Source organism: Megascapheus bottae, chromosome 7 (genome assembly GCF_031878675.1).
Source record: "Megascapheus bottae isolate mThoBot1 chromosome 7, mThoBot2.hap1, whole genome shotgun sequence".
Classification (NCBI taxonomy): domain Eukaryota; kingdom Metazoa; phylum Chordata; class Mammalia; order Rodentia; family Geomyidae; genus Megascapheus; species Megascapheus bottae.
The window spans coordinates 8,671,659-8,699,508 of NC_143515.1; the positions used below are offsets into that span (position 1 = coordinate 8,671,659).

Sequence of the window (27,850 nt, forward strand, 5' to 3'; positions counted from 1 at the left end):
GTTGTGATCCTGTGCTAAGAATATCCTAGACAAATTCTAGTTATTACAAATGAGGGAAATCATGGAGCCTATGTTTCTTTGGGTCTGGCCTGCTTTGTTTATATAACATTTTTCAGTTTTTTTCCATATCCTTATGAATGGGACAATGTCATTCTTTCTGATGGAAGGATAGAATTCCATTGTGTATATATGCCACATTTTCTTGATCCATTCATCTACTGAGGGGCATGTGGGTTAGTTCCATATCCTGGTTATGGTAAATTCTGCAATGAACATGGTTGTGTGGATAGCTTCAATGTGGTCTTGTTTGTGATGATCTATGTCTTAATAAGAGTTTTGGTGACAGTAAATGCATTTGACAAAATTCAGTGGCTCTCCATTTAGGATAATAATTCATTTCATTGTATTTAAACTCTACAGAACTTTACAGAAGACAAAAAGAATTGTCATCATAGAATATTGAGTTTGGTTAATGATGTTTGCACTGCAGCCAGCTGTGTGCTAGTGTCTGTAGATTGTCTTGAGATGTATCCAGTGAAGACACTGAGCAGTGAATGAGTGAATGAAGGGAGGGACTGATATGTGGAATATACCACAAAGGATGACAGACTCTCTGTATGACATAGATTACAGTGGAACAGAAAAATCTCTATTGCTATCACCTAGTGTCATATTAGCCATTGTAACATCACAGTGCCATTGGTTAAGGGTTTGTGTTGACGAGAATATAAAATAACCTACTGTACTGCTAGTTGTAAAAAAAGATCCAAAAAGGTATAACACATAGCCTATCATATAACTCATGCCAATTATTCTAGCTACTCAAGAGGCCGAGATCTCAAGGATTGTGGTTCAAAGCTAGCCTGGGAAGAAAAGTTCATTGGAGACTTCATCTTCAAGACAACCAACAAAAACATGGCTCAGAAGATAGAGTACCAGCAGGACAAGAAAGTTGATCAAGACCATGAGTACAAACCCTAGTAATGCAGAGAAAAAGGAAAGCACATGATAATATAGCACACTATACACAATAACTAATATTGAATAATGTTAATAAACAAGTGTGTTATTGGTTTATCATTATTTTAGTGTATACGCTAAAGAAAAATATATTTAAAAGTTACTGTCCCCGGGCACAGTGGCTCACGCCTGTAATCCTAGCTACTCAGGAGGCTGATATCTAAGGACCGCAGTTCAAAGCCAGCCTGGGCACTAAAGTCCATGAGACTCTTATCTCCAATTAACCACCAGAAGACTGTAAGTGGGGCTATGGCTCAAGAGGTAGAGCACTAGCCTTGAGCTGAAAAGCTCGGGGACAGCACCCAGGCCCAGAGTTCAAGCCCCACGACTGACAAAAAGGTTCTTATTTTAGGGTACTGGTGGCTCATGCCTGCAATCCTAGGACTCAAGACACAGACATCAGGAGGCTCATGGTTCAAAGACAGCTTGAGTATAGACATGATACCCTCTTATCAATCTGTGTTGAATAGAATGGGGCATGCTTAGCATTTTAGCTATATGAAAAGTGTAAGTAGGTGGATTGTGATCCAAGCATGAGACCCTATTCAAAAAACACTGAAGGAATAAAGGTTTGAGGATGTGGCTCAAGAGGTAGATCACCTGCCTAACAAGTGCAAAGCCCTGAATCCAAGCCCAGTGTTAACTCCCCAATCAGAAATGTTTTTACAGTGACATAGAGCTCTGCCAGCCATGCCTTGTGTCCTTCGTGGGACTGTGTGTCTGGAATGTAACAACAGGGTTGTTGAATGACTAGCCTATGTTATCCAGGTTCATGAAAACTCATTCTACAAGGTCTATGTAACAACAAAACCTCCTGAGGACTGGTTTCTTACAGGGGCCCTGGTTGTCACACCACAGGTGACTGTGTCTAGGTGACAGTGATTCAGTAAGAGCAGTCATACAGTCACAGTGGGCTCTCCAGGAGCCAGACTCTCCATGGGAGGTGAGCATGTGAATGATCACTTCAAATCCATCCAGCTTGGCTGAAGTTTTGAAGTGCTTTCCAAAAAACACAGAAAGACAGCCTAGTGTGAGGCAGAATCTTGACTTTCTTTAGTCCTCAGAGCCTCTTTGGAGAGCACAGTGGCAGGCTCCACTGGCAGAGGGCTGGAGGCCCTGCGCTCTGGGACTGCCTGGGGCAGAGGCCAGCCATTTGCAGGAGTCTCATCCAACACTATTCTCCCTGCCAAACTGGACCGGCCTCACTCACCCAGGCTCCAGGAACTCTTTGACAACCAGAACTAGCTCCCACCCACTCTAAACCACAGGTGTCCACTGAGTGTCCCCACAAATGGCTGGCCCCTCGAGGAATTTCAGAGTACCTGGAATCTCTAGGCTCATCTTTTCTCACTCCCTTTCCTGGCCCTTGGGGCCTGGACCCCATAACACTCACGTCCTGTTGTTAGCAGACATGTAAGCCCACACTCCTGGTCTGCACTGTGCCTGCCCTGCGTGATAGCTTGCCTGTGCTCCCCAGCCAGAGAGAGGAAAGTATGGAGATCTGAAGTGGCTAAGCACCGATAAATGGAATGAGTCAAAGAGAGGTATACTGTTTTGGAGGTTAATAACCAAGACAAAGATAAATGGGCTAGAACTTTCCAAATATTTACAATTGGAATCTAGCCTCTGGCACGTGGTGAATCTCTCCTGGAAGATTTGGTAGGAACAGAGAGTTGCATGTGGGTGAGAGCCTGTCAGGTCCCCGGTGATGGAAAACAGCCCTGCTCTGCTATCTGGAAAAAGACACAGGAGCATACATGATTTGTGGCTAGTTTGAGGACCAAGTTTCCTGACAGAATGGAATTGAGGTCACTGGGGGAAATGTACAATTCTTTCAACTCCTTGTACCTTGGAAAACTTTCAAGCTAGTAAGTTAGAGTGAACAGTTTTAGTTCTATAAAATTCCCAGTCAGGACTAGAAATGTTAAGAAAAGCTGTACTGGTTTTCTATTAGATGTGAAGACAAATAAAGGCTTCAAAATCAAGAGAACTTTCAGCCAGAGTCTTGGGATGGGGGATGCTTATGGTTTCCAAGCTTGAAGTACAGTGTGAATGAACAGAAGTCTGAAAGTAACAATGAAAAGTGGAGAAAAATCTAGACTATAGGTTTCTAAATTTCCCTTCATCCCTTCTGATATAAAATTTCCTATTACATCCTCTATTTATTGTACTTTACATGTTTCAGGATAGGGAGATATTTCCTAATATAGTTCTTTTAGCAATTAGTTCAATACATTTGTGTTATGAAGACCAATGGGTACAATAATTATAAAAATACATACAAAAACAAACACTGTAAGCTCTTTCAAAGTAGCATGAATAAGGTGATACAGGTGTTGGCCTACCTAAAACAATGAAAATATGATCAATGTCATGTGAGACAGCGGCAGCAACAAAGAAGGAGATGACCTGGGGTGGGGGCAATTTTAGAAGGATAAAGGGGACAGAACCACAGATGCAAGGAAGTTAAAAAAGATAGTTCAACTGAAGCTTGGCACAATGGAACATCCTTGTAATCCCAGCACTCTGGTGGCAAAGGCAGGAGGGTCTTGAGTTTGTGGTCAGTCTGGACTATGTAGTGAGACCCTGATTCCATCTGCGCCCACCTCCCCCAAATAAAGATAAAGAGTGGTGAAAAAAGTTCCAAAGAAACGGGATAAATTCTTAGAAAATTACAACTTACAAACTAAGGCAAGAAAGAGTACATAGTAAAACAACTAAATGAGTTAAACTACCACTTTAACATGCCCAGACCATTTGCAGATAATTTACAGAATTCTTCCATAGGAGAGAACCAACAACTCTTAAAGTAGCTCTACGAGACCAGCACAACTGACATACACCTTAACTATGGAAGTATAAGAACAGAAAACAGTATGGTGTAATCCCCAACTAACAACCAGCCCAGGAAAATGTAAAGACAATAATACAAGATGAAAACGTGAAGTTTAACTGTGCTGGGAGAGTTGAATAATCTGTTCACAGGACTGGGATCTATTCCCAGCGCCTACTTCTAGAACTTCATCATCTCAGAATGAAATCCTGAACCTATTAAACAATAGCTATACAATCTCTACTCACCTTTGCCCTTAGTACCCACTTTCTTTATAAGGTTGGTTTTGTATGTGGTTGGTGGTGGTAGATTTGAACTTATGGCATCATGCTTGCCAGGCAGACCTTTTGGCTGAATCCAAAAGTCATTCAGCTAAGGTCACAGACATTTTGCTCAGGTAGGCCTTGGACTTTGATCTTCCTGTCCATGCTTTCTGCATAACTGAGAATATAAGTATGAACCATCACATCTGGCAAGTTTGTTGAATAAAGGTCTCACTAACTTTTTTTTTTCCACTCAGCTGGTCTTGAACCACAATCCTCTTATTTCTACTTTCCAAGTAGCTGAGATCTCAGGTTTGAGCCACTGATTTTTGTCTTGCCTTTATAAATTTTAATACTCTAGGAACTTTATATAAATTCAATCTATCCATACTTGCTTTTTATGTGTGTACTTTGTTTTGGAGAGATTTTAGTTGATTTCTCCTAAGATGAGATTCTGAAACTTAGATGGAAATTCAAAATAGCCAACATAGTCTTGAATTGTTCTATAGCATTACATTACATGCTTGTAATATCTCATTATAAAGAGAGGACAACTATAACATGTAGCATTCAATGAAGGATTTACAAACAACACAGGGACAAAATAGTATCTATAAGGAAATTTACTAAATGCCAAGGCACACATTGTAGGTCCTTAGGAAAAAGGATGTCCAGATAGTTAAATGGTATTAGAACAACTAAGCACCCTAAGGAATAAAGAAGTGAAATGAAATTCCTTCCTCTACAGACAAAAATTTCCAATGGATTTAAGAATTAAACATGGAAAATGGATTTCTCAAACTTAAAAATTAATGAACACAGAGTACACAATTCAGAAAATATTTTTAAAAGATAAATTATAATCAATCATTTAAAACTTCTAATTATACTTTAAGAAGTTGTGCTCATCAAAAAATAAAAATGAAATCACCATAAGTAAGTTCATGAAGTCCAGTGCAGTAGTTGAAGCCTGTAATCCTGATTTCATGGAGGCAGAGATCAGGGGGGGTCACAGTTCCAGACCAAACTGGGCATGAAAATTGGGAAGACTCTGTCACTCAATGGCTGGGCATGGAAATATCTACATACTTATCATCCCAGCTAGGGAGGAGGCACAATGGCTGTATGCAGCGGCCTGTGTCTGTCATTTCAACAACACAAGGAAACAAATGGCAGGATCAAAGCTGGCTTGGCCATAAAAAATAACCAAGGCAAAAAGGGCTGGAGGCCCTGTGTTTAATACCCAGTACCACCAAAAAAGAAAGAAAGAAAGAAAGTGAAAGAGAAAGGAAAGAAAGCACATGATTAACTATGAACTTTTAAAGGAAAACACAAAATCTGTAACAACAAAGGCGAAGAACCCTGAGAACCATTAGTGTAACACACACACAAAAAAAACAGGAGGCTGAGATCATGGTTCAACTCTAGCCTGGGAAGACAAATCCCAGAGATTCTTAACTCTAATTCACCAGCAAAATATCAGAAGTGGAGGTCTGGCTCAAGTGGTAGAGCACCAGCCTGAGCAAAAAGTCTACAGGACAATTCCCAGGCCCTGGGCTCAAGCCCCAGTACAGTCACAAAAATTTAAAAAGGGGGGGGGGGTAAAATCCCCAATTTTACTTGATAAATGCAAATGGCTAACAACTAGGTGAAACCATCTTCCTCCTTAATAGTAATGAAAATATGGTTTAAAATCGGAGTAAGAGATTGTTTTTCTGTCTGTTGGTAATGTCTAAGAAGTTGGGTAGCAGCAAGTGCTGGTGAGGACAGGACACAGATGCAGCTCTGAAGGATGGCTGCTCGTGATAGTGGATATCATCTTCCAACACTTGGACAGGCATGGTTCCACTACTTTGAAGAATACTTCAGCACTAGGTAGTAAAGTTGGAGGTGGCATACTCTATAACACAGCAACTCCCCTTCGAAGTAACAAATCTTAGCCTCCTAAATAGCTAGGATTACAGACATGAGCCACTGGCTCCCGGATTTCTATTTTTGTTTTTGTATGTGTCTTACACGAATGATTCAAGGGTGCTCCATCCTTTGTTGCTATAAATGTTGTGCTCTCCTTTAAAAGTTTGTGGCTACTCATGTACTTTGTTAGTTTGTTTGTTTATTCATGTCACTGGGTATTGAACACAGGGCCTTGAGCCACATCTCCAGCCCCTTTTTGCCATGGTTATTTTCGAGATAGAATATAGCTTTATGCCCAAGCCAGCCTGGGGATGATCATTTTTCAATCAATAGGTTACAAAATACTTATGAAGGCAGGGAGTTTGGCCTAGGGGTAGAGTGCTTGCCTAGCATGTACAAAGACCCGGGTTCAATTCCTTAGTACCACATACACAGAAAAAAAACGGACGTGGTGCTGAGGCTCATTGTTGAAGAGCTCTAGCCTTGAGGAAAGCCCAAGGATAGTGCTCAGGCCCTGAATTCAGGATCTATGATTGGCAAAAAAAATCTTATGAGTCATGAAATCAGTTTAAAAGATGATGATCTATATTCTTAAGAAATAAAATTAAGAGTACTATATAATTTATTACATGCAAGTGTATGTTTGGGTGTGTTTAATCATTTAGTGTGTTTACTTGAAGATTTATAGGCACTTTCTAATAACCAAAAATGAGAGAACCCCTGCAACCTATGATTCTTTGGCTCTAGTTTACTTTGCTTAATACTATTTTTCCAAGTTTTTCCATTTCCTTTCGAATGGTATAATATTATTCTTTCTGATGGATGAATGGAATTCCACTGTGTATATATAACACATTTTTCTTGATCCATTCATGGTCTGAGGGGCATCTGGTTTGATTCCATATCTTGGTTGTGGTAAATAATGCTGCAGTGTACATGGCTGTGCAGGTAGCTTTAGTGTGGCCTAGTTTGTGTTCTACTGGATAATTGCTCAAGAATGAGATTGCTGGGTCATAAAGGAGCTCTATGTTTAGTCATTTGAGGAATCTCCATTCTGCTTTCCAGAGTGGTTGAACAAGTTTACATTTCCAAAGGAAACAGGAGCTATTTTTAGCTGCTGTCGTTGCTGTTTTTGTTTTCTTTTCCTTTTGTCTTGTTTGGCAGTTTATTTGTATTTGGGAGGGTAAAAAGGGGCACAGAAAAAGTGGAACAAAAGGTGAACAAATACAACAGTAGTACTCACTGGATACTATGTAGAAAATGAACATTTTATGGGTGGGGATGGGAGGGAAAACCTGGGAGAGAGCAAGGGAAGAGGAGATGTGGTTCAAAAAGAATTGCACTAATTATCTGATTCATAGAACTATAACTCCTCTGTATATCAACTCTATAATAACAACAAAAATAAATTTAAAAAATAAATTAAATTAAAGAAATAACAGAAAGCATTGTGAAGAATAGGCTATGTCAGCAGTTTTATATTAAAAAAAAACCTTTGCTTCATCTGGGCACCAGTAGCTCACACCTATTATTGTAGCTTACAATCAGGACACTGTAATTTGAGAATCACTGTTCAAAGTCAGTTTGAGCAGACAAACCTGTGAGTCTCTTATCTCCAAGTTATCCAGCAAGACTGGTAAGTCTCTTATCTCCAATTATCCAGCATTTAGTTTTCGAATGGTGTGGCTCAGGTAGTAGAGTGCTAGTTGCATGACTGAAAAAGCTGAGCAAGAGCTTGAGGTTCTGAGTTTAAGTCCCACTTCGTGTGTCCCTGGTGTGTGTGTGCACACATACACACACACACACACACACACACACACACACACACACACACACAGACTAGTTGCTTCCCAAGGTGAGGAGCTCTGTGAATGTCCACAATGAAGTAAAATGTATCTTTCTTTCTGAGTCATGTCAACCAAGTTTGAAAGTCTGGCAAAAGGACTCCATATTCCCCAGAAAATATGAACCAGGATTTTTCTAACAGGTTTGCACAGAATATCAAAACACTAAGCTAGGTGCTGATGGCTCATGCCTAGAATCCTAGCTACTCAGGAAGATGTGATTTGTGGAATCTCAATTTGAAGCCAGCCTAGGAAAAATCTAAGACTATCTCCAATTATGGAACAAAAACCAAGCTAGAGAGTGACTCAAGTGGTAAAGCACCAGCTATGAACAAGTAAGCTGAGTGAGAGTACAAGGACCTGAGTTCAAGCCCTGGTACTGACACCAGAAAAATAAAATAACACACTGGACATAACTCACGTGTCTAGTGATTGATATTGGAGATTAGAATGGATAGGCAGCTTGAGTCATGATGGAATACTATGAGATAATTCAAGGAAGCTTCACAACTATGTACAATGACTTAGCTAAACCACAGAAATAAAATAGCGAGTGAAGGGGCCAGGAGTTTGGCCTAGTGGTTAAAGTGCTTGCCTAGCATGCATAAAGACCCGGGTTCGATTCCTCGGTACCACATACATAGAAAAAAGCCGGAAGTGGTGCTGAGGCTCAAGTGGTAGAGCTCTAGCCTTGAGAAAGTCCAACGACAGTGCTCAGGCCCTGAGCTCAAGCCCAGGACTGGCAAAAAAACAAAAAACAAAAAACAAAAATAAAATAGCGAGTGAAAGCACAAAGTTGCAGGATTCTTCCTATGAACACCATGTCTTTTCTATGAAGTTTAGAGATAACACCAGAAATAAATGAACACAAATAACCAAAGCATGGACCTTGAAGATCCAGACTATCTGAGGTCAAATTTCAGCTCTGTCATTCAGAAAGCATGCAACCTTGAGCAAAATATTTAATACCTGATTCTCAATTTCCTCATGAAAATAAAAACCTACATAGTAAGTTTTGAGCCACAGCACCACTTCTGGCTTTTTATATGCGTGCAGTACTGAGTAATTGAACCCAGGTCTTCATGCATGCTAGGCAAGCATTCTACCACTAGGCCATACTCCCAAGCCATAACCTGTGAAGGGTTTGGAGCAGTGAATATGAATATGGAGCAAAGACCATGGGAGAAAGAAGAAACTAAATAGTGTTCTTAAGTTACATGATGGGTGCATGAGTATTCCTTCTGCAGACTCAAAAGCCTCTTCAATTAATCAATAAAAATGGCTCAAGTAGTAGAGTTCAATTATTGGGGTGGGGGGAAATGTTGAGTTCAAGCCCCAACACTGGTATACATATGTATGTGTGTGTGTGCACACACGTGTATACATACACATACATACATACACAGAAGACACTGAAGGCAGGTAACAATGACACCACAGGCAAAACATACCTGGTTCTTAGCCAGTCCATTGCAGGTGTCCCCCAGCTCTGGAGCAGAGCAAAGAGCCGTTTTTCTTTATACTGCTTGGCATACTGAGCCAACAATTCCCGGGCCACAACCTGTGAAGATTTAGTATGCATCAGCCATGTCTCAGAATGCAAAAACATGCCAGTGTAGTTAACCACTGAAGCAAGATAAGGTTGATGTGCAAAGCCCTAGGAGGGAATATTCTGTTCTTCTGGGGGACTCCTTTCCCCATGGGAAACACGTGACAGTTCCCCTACCACCTTTATATGTCATATAAAGTAATCTGTATACTTTCATTCATTAGTTGTGCATCACAGGTGATATCTTCAGTTTGTATTGTTATACAGTATTTTCTTTATCTGTTCCTTGACTTCATAATATTCTGTGATATATCATAAGTAAATACTTTCATTCAGTAGGATATTTCGGGTGCTTCTGGTTTTATTCTTTCTCAATAACCTAGAGATCAAAATATTCATTCAGATGGCATTGTTCTGTTTTCATTACCTGAAAATCAATACTATGGGCTTGATTAAATACATATTTTATTGTATTTTATTGTCGGGATAATGTGTAGAGGGATTACAGTTACATTCGTCAGGTAGTGGGTCCATTACTTCTTGATGGATATATGTCTTCTTAATGAAGGTTATTCGGGTTATGGGAGAATGCTAAAAACTCTAGCAAGGCATCCTTGCCTGAGGGAGTTTTGTTGGCATTAGTTGATAGAGCCACTAAAGTGTGATGCATGGGACAGATTAACCAACAAAAGACCATGTGTTATACCCAGTGTTACACCCAGCCAAGGCTAAGTGGTCACATTTATGTGGGTAAGGAAGACTCCAGAGCCTGACTGAGCTACCCCAAAGCTATCACATTAGGTTCTACAGGTCTCAGACTATGAGAGAATTAAGTCCTCAAACTCCACTGTCAGCTAGAGAAGTTTTCAGCCAGCACATAGGAGCTCAGACATGCTCTCCTTTTACATTGCCATGGCAACCAGCAATGTTCCCAGTTGAGATGGTCTTTAAGCCTGGACCTCAGTCTACATTTGAAGATTTCATGTTGATACTATGTATAGATGAAGGTATGGAGTTTATTTATTTTACAGTTTTGGTGCTGAGGATCAAGCCTAGGGAGTAATACATACTAGGTAAGTGTCTTTACCGCTAGACTACATTCCCTAGCCATCTTCAGTTTGAACTTGGGATCTTGTGTTTGTGAGTCTCACGCCGTGCCTACTACTTAACCTTAGATATTGTTTGCTTTAGGTTTCTTATTTCTTCAGGTGGGTTCTCAGGTTTCTCTCGTGAGGTGGGCCTGACCTGGGATCCCATTCCTTTCTCTTCCCTCACTGCTGAAGGCACAGGCATGGACTCCTCTCCTCCAGCTTGTTTTGGTTGAGTTTAGGTTTAACATTTTGTTGGGGTTGGCTTGGAACCATGATCTTGCTGATCTATGCCTCTTGAGTAAATGAGATTACAGACCGTATCACCCCAACTAGCTGATTTTGTTTTTATTGTAAATTATTTTCCTTCAAATGAGAGGTGGGGATGGGGGGAGGGAAATGGGGACCAAGACATGAGAAGGGGTAGCAATGTTTGTGAAGTAATGCACCTTCTATCTTGTGAATATAATGTGACCCTTCTATTAATGACAAGTAAAATATATGAAAAAATTGTTTTCCTTTAGTGTCTCTGAAATATTGTCTTGAATTCTTGAAATTATGTCTTCAGCCAGGTTGTAACGACCTTAAATCTTATGGGTCAAAGAATACAAACACCTTTAGGATGGCTACTGCTGTCTAAGATAAACATGAACTCCAAACACCACTGAGAGTGGAGACCACGAGCTGACCTTTGAATTAAAACTATAATAGACTAGCAGTCAAAGTAAGGCTCACAAATACATCATTGGGATCAACATTCTCATTACTTCGATTTTGCTAATCTATTCATTTATACTGGCTCTGATTCTATCTCCCTCTAGCTACACAAGCAACAGCATTCCAACATTCAACCAGTGCTGTTGCTTCATAGTGGTCCCCTGCTTTATTTTTCACTGTAGCATGATGACATAGAGCAGAACGTGCTAGCTCATGTATGGTTTTGCTACCTGGCAAGGTGGGCGGGGGTGTTCACCATCCAACTGTGTGACAGACTGTGTCATTCTTGAATTAGGAAATTCTCTTCCTTTTCTTAAAATGCTGCATCCAGAATATTCAATCCCTTAACAACTCCCTTTAGCTTTGCCACTACGTCAGCCTTTCCAATGTAAGGGACTTAAATTGGGAAAGTTAAATCACCCTAGCTAGAATTAAAATTAGAATGATATGATAATTATGCTAAACTTAAAATAGGGAGAAAGTTGGTTCTTGTTACTAGCACAAAAGCATTTGGAGTTGTCCCTTTTTTTCTGGGTCATGAATCAACATCATTCTATTTAAATAAGGTTTATTTTCCTGCTGATGTCCTCGTGGTGAAAGATTAAGGAATTGAAGCTATCAGCTACTGTGAGATTTGGGTGTCACATACTCTACATCCAATTCTTAGATAACTTATTAGGAGAGGCAACTGTTAGGTTTGTTTCCACTGCACATGTTCCTAAATACAATATATTATGTTTCATATACATGTGTGATTTTCTATCCTTTTTTTTGACATGAGTCTTGCTATGTAACCTAGGTTGGCCTTGAACTGGCAATCAATCTGCTTCAGTTTCTCAAGTACTGAGACTACAGGTATTCCCTACAACCTCCAACATTGTTTTTGAATTTTCTATTTTAAAAGAATTGTAGACTCATGAGTAGTTGCAAAAGTAATACCAGGATATTCTTTCCACCTATCACCTAGATATTCCCCAAACTGATAAAAATAATGATTTTCAGCCAGGTACTAATAATGTATGCCTATAATTCTAGTCTACATGGGAGATGAAGACTGAGATTTGGGGTATTTGGAGTGGAAAAGTCCAAGAGACTCCTTCCCAGCTGAGGGCTAGGTCTAGTGCCATGAGCCTGTCATCATAACTGTGACTGGGAACCTAAAACAGGCATCATCCAGGTGAGGGCAGGGGCAGGAAGTGAGGCCTTATATAAACAAGCCATAAAAGAGCTGGGAGCATGGCTTGGTGATAAAGTACCTGACTATTGGTCCCTGCAATGAAAGCTCACGGGTGACTGAGCAAGCCGGCTAACCCAGTCTTGTCTTTCTCTTGCTTCATCTTCTTTCCTTCTCCCCTCCCTTCTTCCCTCCCTCCCTCCATCCCTTCCTCCTTCCTCTCTCCCTCTCCCTCTCCCCCCTCCCCCCCTCTCTCTTTCTCTCTCTTTCCTTTTTTTGCCAGGCCTGAGGCTTGAACCAGGGCCCAAGCACTGTCCCTGAGCTTCTTTTGCTCAAGGCTAGGATTCTACCACTTGAGCCTCAGCACCACTTCCGGCTTTTTTCTATGTATGTGGTACCAAGGAATCGAACCCTGGTCTTCATGCATGCTAGGCCAAACTCCCAGCCCATGGTCTTTTTTTGTAGTACTGAAGATTCCAACTCAGGGCTTCATGCATGCTAGACAAGCACTCTACCACTAAACCACACTCCCAGTCCTCATTATTCCTTTTTTTTCTTTCCTTTTCTCCAATATCCCATCTGCAGTTGCAATCAAGCTATTCTGTAGTTCACATTTGGAAACTGTGACTCCAAGCAATTGTGCAGAATGACAACATCAAAGACATGCGCTTATAATAATAAGTAGCATATGCAACATATAACACCAATAGGTACCACCAGTAAATGTTCTTTTTTAGGTCATCACTATTCAAGGCATGTATGATAAAGCTAGCATTTCTGCACACTAAGTATTTTTGCTGATTTGTGCAGGTACAGTGATAACTGAATTTAAAAGTCTAACAAGCAGGAGTTGCTGTGACACTAGAGCTGATTGGCATGGAAAAGTCAGGAATCCTAAGAAAAACCCAGCAGAAAATTATTCTCTACCAAGACTGGGCTGGGCATGGGGCCTCTCTTGGGTTTGAACCACGTAGGATGCTGGAGCCACTAGAATTGGAAGTACTTACAGCTCAGGGACTAATTCTACTCCAAGGAACCCTGAAAAGCACCAGCTACATAACTGAGAGCTCAGGGCCAAATGAAAAAAGAATGATTGCTGGGCACCAATGGTGCACACCTGTAATCCTAGCTACTCAGGAGGCTGAGATCTGAGAATTGCTGCCAGCTGGGGCAGGAAAGTCTGTGAGACTCATCTCCAATTAACCACTAGAAAACCAGAAGTGGCGCTGTGGCTCAAGTGGTAGAGTGCTAGCCTTGAGCTGGAATACTCAGGGACAGTGCCCAGGCCCAGAGTTCAAGCTCCATGACCAACCTACCCCCCAAAATAGAATGATGAAAACAGGGCATGGGAAGCTATACCCCAGCAAGCGGGTCTTGGCTTTGCCATGGAAAATGGAGAACACTTGGTTAATATTTGAACACTCAGACGTATGAATGAGACATATGCATGCAGGCATATTATTTACTGTTTATCTAACACACAATGTAATAGAGTGTCCTAGGAATTTTATTTTCTATAGCTGGCAACACTAGATTTCTGAAGGGCAGCTCAGGGCTACCCAAGGAAGTAAAAATCATATTTCTGCAGATGTTAGCTCTTTAATTTTCATAGATGCTGGGCATCATGGCAAGAATTATTTGAGGAGAATCTTTAAAATTTCTCTGGTTATGAATGAAAGAGAGGGGAGAGAGAGACAGTGATAGAGAGAGAAAGAGAAAGAAGGAAGAGGAAGAAGAGGAGGAGGAGAGAGAAAGGGGAAGGAGAAAAGGAAGAAGAGAAAGAATATGGAGAGAGGAGGGAAGAAAAGAAGGCAGGAGGGAAGGAGCCAAGGAGGAGAGAGTTAAGACAATTTTAAGATAACACACTAACAGGTATGATGCTGAGGTGCACAAGTAATATCTGGGTCTTACACATGGATATGACTTTTAAAACAGGAGAGATTAGATATTTAGATCCAGCAAAAATTCATGCACATTATTTTCTTCTAGTTTTAGTTAAATCTGCACCCAGTTTAACTTGTCTTCCCTGTGCTTCCTTCCATTAGACAATGTTAGCACACACTTTGTGTTTTCCTTCTTTTGTTCCTTTGTACCCCTTCTGTGTGAAAGGCACCCACTGTTGAGGGTGCTGGAATTTAGAAGATGATTGGGATTAGGCCAGTGCAGAAGCCAGCATGGACATGCAGCACATATAGGCCCAGAACACAGCAAGCCAACAGATCTCTTTCCAGGAAAGGTCAGGGAGCCTCTTAGAGGAGGAGAGTTTGACTTCTGAGCCTTAAAGGGCAGAGATGCATCTTTGATTTGTTCATTTTCTTGCTCATTGCAACATCTAAAATAGCAACCACCATTTTCTTTAAGTGTCTTCCTAGGATAAGCTCTGTCCTAAACTGTTTAAATAGAAAATTGATTTATTTTAAGTGGATTTGTTGAATTAAAACATCTCTGTACCACTAATTAAAGATAATAGTAATAGCTGAACATTTGTGGTTCACATCTGTAATCTGAGCTACTCAGGAGGCTGAGATCTGAGGATTAAGGTTGAAGTCCATGAGTTTCTTATCTATGATGAATCAGTAAAAAGTCAGAAGTAGGTCTGTGTCTCAAATGCCAGCTTATGGACAAAAGCTAAGAGATGGCACCCAGGCTTTAAATTCAAGGTCTAGCAATGGCACACACACACACACACACACACACACACACACACACACACACACACACACACACAAAGATAATAATAATTAAAATAAGAAAAATAATTTGATGCTCATGATATCTTTGGGTAATTCACAGACTAATTCAGTTGTCCAGATAAAACTAAAAAGATCATGCAAGCTGTCATGGTCACACAGGAAACAGAAGAGTTAGGACTCAAACCTAGACAGAGTCCAAGTTCTTAATAAATCCACACCTACCAGTTTGGACTATAGGCCAGGCTCTGTATCAAGTATTGGAGAATAGAAAGAGAATGCAAGGATCCACAGGGTGGCATCCTGGGCAGACAGGCAGTAGGAGACAACTTGATGGTATCTACTGAGATGACAGATAAACCCACAGCTCAATGGGCACAGAGGAGTGTGGCCCAGTCACACCCGATCTCAGCTCTGAGCCTCATAAGACAGAGAGGTCTTGGCTTTCCAGGGCAGCAGGAAAGGCACCATCCATAACACGGAAACTGAAGCAGAGGTACAAAGAGGCTGCCTTCCCCCTAAGCCAGGCATGCCGTTTCCTGTGGGAGCTTCAGATCCACAGAATCTACAAGCGCAACACCATGGCTGAGGTTTCAGGCCTCGAGGCGTTCAGGTCCCGAGGTGAAGTGGTTGAGTAGCAGTAGATCATGAAGGGACAATGCCCCAGGAAAGCCTCCAACTCTCAGAGAGGCCAAACCTGGAATTCATCATCAGAGTAGAAAAACCATAGTCTGTCCATGAAGCCACCCTTCAGACCTACATGGGCACCATTCCTCCAGGCCCCCTCCTCTGTGGCTACTTGTGGTGCTGGACTCATAAATGCAGCATGCTATATGGTCAGTACACACAACTCCCAGGGGTGTACAAGACCTAAGGAAAGGAACTTTTGCCCCTCACTCTTCTGCACGGAGGCACCAGCCTCCTCGTGGTTTCTAGGGCTAGTGGCTGGAGTAGAACTACCCAGAGGAATCAAAAGGTTGGAGCCAAGAGCCCGAACCTACTGTATGTATGATTCCCACTCCACCCCACAGGCAGGTTTTCTTTAGCCACACCCCTCCCTGGCCACTTCAAAGAACAAAAGAGCATTTTACCTTCTCTTGAACAACTGGAGATTCTAGGAAGCCCATGTCTCCTCAAGGCCCCTATCAGTGGGAAAGGAATATCAGCTTCAGTCCCCTGGAAAGGGCCTAATGCCCCCGGTTTGTCCATGTCTCCTCCTCTCCTGCTCTGAGCTTGCTGGATTGGCTGCCATTATTTAGGCCCCTACTTAGTCCTGAAGGCGAACGGCTGGGTCCATCCTGCGTAGAGCAGGCTCAGAGGACACCTGCCCTGACTTAAATTTCAGATCCAACCTGTTTCCCACCAAGAGGTAGAAGATGGCCATGTCCATTCTTACTCCTAGTCTCCTGGGCATTCAAAGCTCAGACATGGGTATGCTGGCCTGGCCTGGCCTGGCCAGGGGAACTCAAAGTGATGCAGCTGGCAGATCTGAGGGAGACCTTTCCCTTGGTTCTGTTCTTCCCCCGGGTGTATAGCAGCTGCTTTGAGACCCTGATAAAATGATGCAGGGGAATCAATGCATTGAAGCTAACCTGGGAGAAGAGAATGGGGCCTCAAGGACTGATGAGCCAGTTCCTGGCCCTGGTTACTGTGGAAGATGGAAGTGACAAGTGTTCCAATGGTTACTTTGGCAGTACATATTGACAAATGTTCCCTTGTATCCTGACTGATAATCCCACCAGGCCCAAACTGAACTCCTCTCCCACCCCCAGTGCAGGTCCCCTTCCCATTCTCTCCACCATGCTTGCTTCCAACATGTTCCCAGCATGCACACATGTGTTCCCCTGTCCTGACACCCAAGCCACAGCACTAAATTGTGCAGAGTAGTTGGAATCCATGCTGCACGTCTACTGTTTGTTTGGGTTTTTTGGTCAACTGAAATGAGAAATGAACTGAAGCTTCAAATCTGCCATAGAATAAATAAATCGCAGTGCGGAAAAGGTTAAAAGCGAGAGCTGCAACTTGAGAACAGTAGAAACCTCTTCTGTCGGAAAGAAGGAAATACTCTTCAATATTGACTTAAGTTGTTTCAAATTATAATGTTACTTCAACATGTGAAAATATAAAACCTGATATAAACACTCTCTGTTTATAGCTCTTGTTCAGCTTGAAACCATGAAATTAAATACAAGTAAAGCTACAAAACCAATGAGAATCACATAAGCAGCCCTAATAGCATGTGGCAGACTGCTTTGTGGCATGAGCTTGTCCCTGCCAGTTGTGTATGGAGTTCCTCTGAGCGGCTTATCCTTGGCTGCCAGCTGAGGCAGAGGCCTCCACACCCCACCCCCGCCACTTCCCTGTGGCTGGAAAGCCTCCCTTCCCTATTTCCAGCAGCACATCTCACAGTCCCTGAGCCTTTGTTTAATATAAATAGGCCTTTCAGTTATACCAAGCTTAGAACCTCATTGGTTCCTGAGAATTAATGACTGGGAGCCAAAGGCTTTCAAACACAACAACTCCTAACTGAAAAACTGAATGAAAAATTCCAGAAGTAAATAGTTCATAAAATGTAAATAATATTTACTGCATGACCTTGTGATACTTTTTTGTTACTATCTAGTTATTATTGCAAATCTATCACTCTTCTCAGTATATAATTTAAGCTATCAGTGGGGTGATTCCCTTTCTAGTGAATCTAGGGTACGCTACAGTAGTCTCCTTGGCTTCCTGCATCTACGAGGGGTTTTGGAATATTCCCTGTGGATAAGGATGGATAACTGTTCCAGGTCCAAAGCAAATAACCCCATGGGAATCCCTAGTCATTTGGTTGTTACTTTTAAAAAAAAAAAAAACAAAACTACTTATCCCACTGAGACTATTTCTGTTTAGATTATCATCAAAATTAAAATACACAATTAATGCATAGATGCCAATTTGTATAGCAATGCTAAAATCACTCATTGCAAAACTCAGACAATAAAGGCATCTCTGGAGAGCAGAAAAGTTAAAGATAAACAAGTGAACCAGATTCAGATGGCTCCTTTTTCCAGAAAGTGCACACATGGAGTCTTTGAAGGGAGCTTTAAATATTTAGATGCTGTAACATCTGGTTTGGAACTCTTGGTGCTAGGTTTGTGTATGGGTCAGTGGATTTAGAAAGAGTAAAACACAGTGTCTGCTCTAACTACTGTGGTTAGCTTAATAAATATCCCCAAATCACTCCAATTTTTTTTAAAAAATGAATGATCACTTTTTGGAAATACTTTCAATCAGTTCTAGCCCCTGCAATTCAATTTAAGCCCTTCCATTCCCAAGTTTCCATTGTCACTCCCTGAACCACTACCCCCTTCAAGCCTGAGGTTCAATTTCACGCATATTCTTGACTACCTTATAGTCCTCACAGATTTCATTAGCCATCCTTTCCACCCCCAGCCTCATTGCCCAGGCCACTTCTAGTTTTTTCTCATATCATCATGGGCAATTCTTGATGATATTTTCTATCTGTAGGTTTTCTGGAAGGAAACCGTAGTTCTGCTGGGCCACACATGCCCTTTAGTTTCCAGGAGACCTTAGAAGGGAAGGCAGCTTCCATTTCAGGGAAGCAGATCTGTCACCAGGAGTTCTGTCCCTGACTGGACCACACTCTTTCACCCTCCAGATCTCAGCCCTTTATAACTGGCAATAAGGTATTTTTCTCCTGGCATGTCAACATCTCTACTGGCTGACCACTGGGGCTCACCAGTGGACCACTGGGGCTCACCAGAGGACTGGGGTGTGGGTAAGGCTGTTCTTTTTTGAATCTCTATGTGGTTCCTTCTGGAAACAGGAGTTCCAGTCTTTCAGCCCAACATCTAGTCTTCACCAACCATCATACCAGGCTGGTGTCAAGGTCATATTCAAGTGCATGGTGTCTTTTGTGTTTGGGGAAATACTTGGGAATCTTTCCAGTAGCGAGGAGGAGAATGTTAGGGATAGAAAAGGGGTGTGTGTGTGTGTGTGTGTGTGTGTGTGTGTGTGATTGTGTGCACGTACGCACTAGCGTTTGTTTTCTTGAAAAGAACTCCTGTTATTCCTCACTCCTTATCTTCCTCTCCCACTTTGTATAAAGGATTGTGTTTTAATAGCTCTAAATATACTTGATTAAAAAAATAAGGCCATGTTAATAGTCTTACATGAAAAGCAAAAGTCTCCTGTTCAATCCCTTGCCTCTGGTACCTCATTTTGTCAGTCAGATTTGTTTTGGTATCCCAGTGTCAAGGTCAAATAGATCCTCATGTCACGTTCCATAGCTGGAGCTTACTTTTCTTGAGCCATCTGTTTTTCCTGGAGTCTTAATGGGCTTTTCTTTTTCTTGTTTCAAAAAGAAACATATGACTTTTCTATCGTATCACTAAGATCTTTCTGCTGCTTAACCATACTATTTGTTCAACAGAAACCACTTCCTTTTCACAGTCATACTTTTTGATCTCTCTGCCCTGTTGGTCTAATCAGAGTAATTTTTTTCTGGACTTCCCATATAGCTAGCACTTAGGTATTTCTATGTGTATATCTATCTTGGGATAGTTCCAGAAAGCATATGTGTCTTCTAAATTCTTCAAATCTTCTGCATATTATATAGTGTACCATTTGGAAGAGGCTGTCCTTTGTCCAGGGTATCTTTCTGTCACTTTTGTAGTCATCTGTTGGTTGCAGGTAGGTGGACTTATTTCTGGCTCCCTATTCTGTTTTATTAGTCCTCATGCCTGTTTTCATGTCAGTGACATGCTTTTCTCATTAGTAGAACTTAGTAGTATATCTTGAAATCAAGTATTATGTCATCTTCAAATTGTTTTTTTTAGTTTGGTATTTCTTGGGCTACTCAGGGTATCTTGTACTCCTATATAAATGTTAGCATTTTTTCCCTGCCAGTCCTGGGGCTTGAACTCAGGGCCTGAGCACTGTCCTTGAGCTTTCTCGAGGCAAGCACTCTACTACTTGAGCCACAGCACCACTTCTGGATTTTTCTGTGTGTGTGGTACCCCAGGAATAGAACCTAGGGATTTGTGCATGCTAGGCAAGCACTCTACCAATAGTCCAACTCTTGGTCCCTTTAGCATTATTTTATTTTATTTTTTTTTGTAGTTTCTTAAAAGATTCATTGCTCAGGAGACTGAGATATAAAGATTGGGACTCAAAGCCAGTCTAGGTAGGAAAATCTTTAAGACTCTGATCTCCAAATAACTACCAAAATGTCAGAAGTAGAGTTGTGGCTCAAGTGGTATAGTACTAGAGTTTAAGCTCCAGATGAGGCAAGAAAGATAGAAAGAAAGAAGAAAGAAAGAAAGAAAGAAAGAAAGAAAGAAAGAAAGAGAGAAAGAGAGAGAGAAAGAGAGAAAGAAAGAAGAAAGAGGGAAAGAAAGAAAGGGCACTATCTGTATTTTGTTGAGAATTGAATAGTGTCAATAAATCACTTAAGTAGCATGGCCAGTTTAACACTAGCCTTCCTCTAATCTTTAACTACAGGTGGTCTCTACATTCTTTTGTATCATTAGTTTCTTTCATTTGTGTTGTGCAATTTTCATGATAGAAGACTTTTGCTTTATTGATTACATTTATACCTAGGTATTTTTTAATCTATCATTAACAGATTTCTTTCTCAGTCATCTTGTTATATTGACATTGTATCTTGCAATGTTACTGAATTGGTCTTTCATTTCTAATAATCCTTTGATAATGTCTTTCTTCTATGTGTAAAATCATTATTTGCTGAAAAGACTATTTGTATCCCTACTTTCTGCTTTGTATGGAAATCAACTCAAAGTGGATCAGAGAGCTAAGTGTAAGTCCTAAAACTGTGAAACTACTAGAAGAAAACATAAGGGAAACATCCATTGGTAAGAGCAACAGTGTGTGGGATATAATCTCAGAAGCACAGGAAACCAAAGTTAAAGCTGAGAGGTTTAGCAAATAATGGAATGTTATTTCAGTCTGAGGTTTTAGAGATCTTGGTTGTCCTTTCTTGATGTTCTGAAATGCTGTAGGCTGTTTGAAGGCACTTTTTCTTCCAAGTCCCACCAAGTCCTAGATTTGTGCCTTTCTTCAAATCTGGGAGACTTTTTTCTTTTATTTCTATTTTTAACCTGCGTAATTGAAAACTCTCTCAGGAATGCCCTAGATTTCCTATACGGATCTTCCAGATTGTTTAGCTTTTTCTTCATTGTTTTCCTTTGGTCTTCCCAAGCTTCACTCTGAGAAGTTTCTTTGCATTTTACTTTTTAGTCTTTAGATTCGATTTTATATTTCCAAGTATATGATTTTTATTTGTGAGGCACATATGGTTCTCCGAGTGCTCATTTTCCATGGCAGGCTGCCATTATTTTATTAATGTAGTTCATTGTACTTCTCTGGGGTTACTAGTTAGTTTTCATTTTTCTACTTTACTTCTAGCTCCACTTGTTCTGTTTGTTTATCTTGCTCTTTCTTTGTTATGCTGTTAAGGTTCTTTTCTCAGTATCTGATCACCCATAGTAGTTAATTTTATGCAATTATTGTTCATATTTTGGATGTGACAATAAACTGATGGTGTTATCAGAGACGCTACTTAACTTAAAAAATATTAAAGTTCTCAAGGTTGAAGTGTTTTGATGTCTACAAAATACTCTCAAATAGTTTGTGCATATACCCACACAGATGATGAGAATCAGAGGATATCTCCAGGTATTTATTGTACTGATTTCTTAATTTTTGCCTTGACATTTTTTTATTGTAAAAGTTGGAAATAACAAAACAATATCTGATGGTGCTTGATTGTTCTTCTCTGAATATCTTTGGGAAAGTATCTTCAGAGGTGGCAACTCTCTAAGGAGTCAGCTTCTACATAGGGAAGCCACTGTCACGTCATCTGTCTCCATTCAGTTTAACAGAAGCGACTGAGCTTACTGGCTGACACTCACTTGTAGTAAGATATGCATGAATGTGCCTGCCCATGGCACAGCTCATGCCAGTCCCACCAGGGACAAAATGCTGGCCACCCACCCCCTGCAGAAAAGGCCTGGCCTGGCCCACACCATGTGTTTTGGGAGTCTAAGGTCTAGTGTGCTAAACGAAAGTGCCAAAGAGTTTTTGTTCTGATGACTGGCTGCTACAGTCTAACAATCAAGGGTCTTCCCCTCATTTGCTTGGAGAAATAGTCTTTGCTCTTCTGGATGGTAAAGGAGGAAGTATCACTGCCAAGCTTCCAGCTGGTGAGTACACATGGTGCTATCAGCAGCTCCAACACAGGAGGCATAGGAGGCTCTCCAACAGAAACCAGCTGAATCAGAAGGAAGAAGATGCCTCTGCTAGGCCTTCAGGGTACTTCACGTTGGGTCATTTTCATCTTGCATATTTTCCAACCAGGGTAAAGGTCACTCTGAGTCATGCCTTTCCTTGACATTCTTCAGGAAATATGCCAGGAAAGGATCTTGATGTATCTCTAATGTCTTGGTGTTATTTCCAGTGAAGCTACAGAAAGGAGTAATAGGATTCCTTGGGTGTGAATAGTAATTGGATTTAGTGGAGGACATAATTAAATGTCTCCAAGGGCTAATAACCTTTGCCCTGGGAAATAATGAAAGGGTTGGAAAAATCTATAATCTTGTTTACAGGGAAACATGGAAAATCTGAAGAAATTCTAAAGCACATTGCTCTAATCATGGCACAGCAGTCTTAGCACCTTTAGGACCTTGAGTTCCTTCAGAAAGAGTTGGAAGTGCTGTGGGTAATTCCAGAATATCATGAATCTTATCGACCAATTTCTGGCCCTAGTCTCTCACGATTTCTTTCTCTACTTTAATTAGGAGAATCAAAGCAGAATTTATTGCACAAAGGACAGAATTTATTGCTTGCTGAGGATAGGCAGATGCCAATGCAAAGCAGAAGAATGAATAGACAGTGCAGGCAGCCATTACTGCCTCATCTACACTGTGTAGGCAGCCTGTCAAATCTGGGTAGATGGTAGAGAAGGCTGCCAACAGGCTTCCTTTTGGGGTGTGTTGACTATTGGCAAGCAGGCAGGCTGCCTTCGCCAAATGAATATACTCACAGGTATTGTCACCTGAGGGGACCAGGTCCTTTCTGGAAGTTTGCTGCCGGCACTGCACCCAGCAAGCAGATAGCAGGACATGCTACCGCTGTGGTCAGGAGCTCTGATGAGAGAAGCTGGCTGTTCTTGTTATTAGGCATACCTTTGCAGGAATGCCAGTTCTCTGCCCTAAAACATCTCTTCTAGTCTGAGTCCCTGTGATCCCCTACCACTTCGGAGTTGGTTAAGAGAAACAACTCTACCCCAGCAGTGTCCATTCAAGCTGATCTATCCATTTCATTCCCTTTTTACCCTATGCATTCCGTTCTACAGAATGTAATCAGAGGCAAGTGCAAGTGCAAATGACATAGCTGGCAAAGGACTTGGTCTAACATACATAAAGAACTCTCGTATTTCAACAGAGAACACTTTATAGGGTCTTTTACATTTTTAATTTGATTACAGTCCCTAGTTTATGAAATTTTTGTTTTACAAATTGTGTTTTTTTATGTCAATACTAAGAATTTTCTCCTAACATCTGATCTTAAGAAAGATTTCCCAAGAATTTTATGTTTTACAATTTATCTTGAGGTTTGTTTTACTACCAACAAGTTTCCAAATTAGTCCAAAACTATGTATTGAAAATTTCTCTTACTCCCATTAAATTACGATTATAGCTGTCAAAAAATCAAGAGTCATATTTTCACGAAACCCCTTCTGGATTCTCTGTTCTGTTCCATTTACCCATGTGTACATCTCTTTACCAATAGTACACCATTCAGGTTGCTGGAGCAGAGGACCTTCATCTGAGTTATTCTAGACCTTGTACTTTCTCATGTAAATTTGAAACCATATGTTGGCTATAATTTTTGTAGATTTTTAATTAAATTTAGATATTCACTTCTTTGCTAGTTGGCTGAAAGATTTCACCATGAAAACATAGCTGAATTTTGTCAAATGATTTCTATGCAAATTAATATGATCATATAACTCTTTCTCCTTTGTTGTTATGTTGAATTGTATTTGAATAACTTTTGAAAGTTGAAGCAACCTTGCCTCAATTGGTGGAATAAAGATCAATAGGTCTGAGGATGGGAGTATGGCCTAGTGGTAGAGTACTTGCCTCCATGCCTGAGTTCAATTCCTTAGTATCTAATATATAGAAAAATCCAATTGGTAGAGCATTAGTCTTGAAAAAGCTCAAGGACAGTGCCCAGGACTGGCAAAAAATATCAATAGTTGCTTCATTATATAAATTGTCAAATTTAATTTCTTAGTATTTTGTTGAGGATTTTAGTATCAAGGTTCATGAGAGATGGAATACGGTTTTACCTTTTAAAAAATTCCATTGTCTTTTAGCATCAAGGTAATTCTATTCTCTTAAGGTCAGGTGCAAAATATTCTTTACATTCCCACACTCTGGAAGAGATTGGGTAAAATTCCTTAATGGGTATATACACATATAATGAGATATTATTCAGTCAGGAAGAACAAAACCAGAAGATAGACAATGGCTGAAGATTATCTGAAGTGCTGTGTTCCTGCATAATCTCTTTCTGTGTGCTATTTCTTTTACAATAAATTTTCCTATCACTTTCACAATAATTAAGAATAAAATAATGTCCTTTACAAAAATAATGGATGGAATGGGAGATTATCCTGTTAAACATGATAAATATTTCACATTTTTAAAAAAACTTGAAAAATATTTTTGGCAAAAGTAGAAAATAGGCTATGAGGGAGAGGGGAGGAGTGAGCCGGAGAGGAGGAGACAACAGAGGTAGTAGAGAAGGCATACACTACTGAAGTATGACGTGTGCACACATGAAAATGTTACTGTGAAACCCATCAATCCTACAATTTATTGTGAGTGAATAACATAGCATTAAAACATAAAATGTGTTGCTTACTTTCTAAGCACTTGGAGACACTTCTCTTGTATTCCCTCCATATACACTGGCCAAAACACATCAGAAGCTGTTACAATCGGTGCCTCCGACATCAACTATATTAACATTGTGATAGTGTATTATTTTTACCCCTATGTTTATCCATCTCAAGATCTTTACCAGTTTGCAGTTCGACGCTTCCTATTAGATTATTCCTTTCTGTCTAGGGAACTTCCTTTAAACACCTTTTAAAAGATGTGCTAGTAAACAAATTCTCTTAGTTTCCCTTAATCTGACAACATCTTTATTTTCTCTTCAACCTGGAAAGATATGTTCGTCACATATGAAATTTGCTGTGGACGTTTCTTTTCTTATTGAAAATGCTGTGCCCCTTTCCCTAAGCCTGCATGGTTTCAGATGAAAAATCTTCTGTCAACTTTAATTGGTGCTCCTCTGCAAATGATCCATTACTTCTCCGTCCGTTTTTGAGAAGTTTAATGGCAACATCTTTTAGGGGGAATTTCTTCGGGTTTCTCCTAGTTGAGGTTCACTTAGTACTTTGTATCTGGAGTTGTATATCTTCCAATAAATTTGGGGTATAACTAGCCATTATTTCCTCAAGTACTTAATCATTCTATTTCCTCTTTCTTCTCCTGACACTGTAGTATAATATGCTAACTCTTTGATTATTGTTATCCAAGTTTCTGAGATTCTAAGTTCTCAGTTGTTCATAGTGGACAGAATTTATTGATCTGACTTAAGTTCATTGATTTGATTATCTTTACACTAGTATTTGGGTCATTCTGCAAATACAAATATGCTATTTCAGTTATTGTATTTTTCAATTTTATGATTTGCATTTGTTCCCCCCTTTTCTTTTTACTATTTTCTTTTCTTGTTGAGAGTTTTATATTGTTTTTACTTGTCTCAAGGGCACTGAAGCACTTTTTCTGATGGCTACTTTAAAATCCTTGTCATTCATAGCCAGCAAGATAAATAGTCCACAGAATGGGAGATCTTTACTAGATTGCACCAAATAAGGGCTTCATACCTAAACTATAATTCAAACTCAAAAACTTAAACCTTCTAGCTGGGCACCAGTGGCTTATGCTTATAACGTTTGCTACTCAGGAAGCTGAGATCTGAGGATAGGACTGTTCAAAGCCAGCCTGTGCATAAAAGGTCTGTGAGACTCTTTATCTTCAAATTAACCACCAGAAAACCACAAGTGGCATTGTGACTCAAGTGGCTGAGTGCTAGCCTTGAGCTGAAGAGCTCAGGGCTGTATTCAGGCTCAGAGTTTAAGCCCCATGACCAACAGAAGAAGAAAAAAAAGAATGGCCAATAAACACATTAAGAAATGTTCAATACCTCTGGCCATAAAAGGAATAAAAATCAAAATAGCATTGAGATTCCATCTGGAATAGCCATTATCAAGAAAACTAACAATACCAGATGTTGGATGTGGGCAAAAGGGAATGCTGCTACACAGTTGATGGGAATGTAAAATTGCTCAACCACTTTGGAAAGCAGTATGGAGGATCCTCAAAAGACTAAACATAGAGCTTTCCTATGACCCAACAATCTTACTCCCAAGTATTTATTTAAATGATCACCAGCTAGGCTGCACTAAAGCTACCAGCACAACCATATTCATTGCAGTATTATTTACCATAGCTGCTAAGATAAGGAATCAACCCAGATGCCCCTCAATGGATGAATGAGTCAAGAAAATGCGGTATATACACAATGGAATTCTATGCTTCAATCCCAAAGAATGACATTGCTCCATTCCTAAGGAAAAGGAAAGACTTGAAAAAAATTATACTAACTGAAGTAAGCTAAACCCAAAAAACATAGGCTGCTGATGTGTAGCAAAGGGTCCTGAGTGGTATGTTCACCTCCCTGTTGGATCTCACCAACACTGCACTGGCACAGATGGAATGTTGACGTACACTATAGTGTGGAAGACAGGTGGCATCAAAATTCAGCTTTCTGCCCTGCTGATATCAGGAATTGGGAGTGCCTATCAGCTCCAGTTCCACCACCTCATTATACCCTATGATACTAGAGAAACTCACTGTTCCCTGGCCCCCAGCCCCCGTCTGCAGACTTCTGCTAAAACCAGGGGATTGGAAAGCAGAATATTAACCTCATACTATTGATCATGCTATTGACACCAGGTGAGGTCCAGCTGTGCACTTGATCTCCTTTGGTGAAACAATGCAGCAATGTTAAAAGCATGCTAAAAGCATGTTAAAAGCAAACTATACTACTTGTAGGTGGGAATGGGAGGGAAAGACTGGGAGAGAGTGAGGGAAGGGGTGACATTGTCTCCAAATGAGATGCACTCATTACCTGACATTTGTAACTGCAACCCCTTTGTACCTCACCTTTACAATAACAATTTAAAAGTTAAAAAACTTTTTAAAGTCTTGTGCCAAGGCTTGGTTTGCCAGGCTTTTAGGGAGTGACTTGGCTCATGAGGACTGTACTTCATAATCATCTATGTTCTATTGGGGAGGAATAGGAACTTACAAAGTAGACTCTAGGAAGGCAGTGGGCCCTTGGAAGCTATATTTTGCCCTGTTCCCTTCCTCCTTGTTCTCTGCTTTCAACCACCATAAGGTGAGCAGCTTTTCTCGCTACCTAATGTTTTCGCCATGATGTTCTGCCTCATTGTAGCCTAGAAACAACCAAGCCAAATAATCATGTTTTGAAAAGGTGAGCCCAAATAAATCTTTCCTCGTTTAAGTTGTTGTTCTCAGGTATTTTGTGACAGTGGGTGAAACACCGTTTGCTTTAAAAAAAAATAAAACCTTCTT

General features: G+C 40.5%; 1 protein-coding gene across 1 annotated transcript in view; it reads right to left on the reverse strand.

Moving 5' to 3' along the window:
* Positions 1-27,850, reverse strand: part of Acoxl (acyl-CoA oxidase like) — a 332,531-nt gene that overhangs the window by 73,296 nt on the left and 231,385 nt on the right. Inside the window, exon 14 of the mRNA XM_090336096.1 lies at positions 9,326-9,435. Coding sequence (XP_090192222.1) covers positions 9,326-9,435 — 110 coding nt within the window. The remainder of the gene's footprint in view (positions 1-9,325; positions 9,436-27,850) is intronic.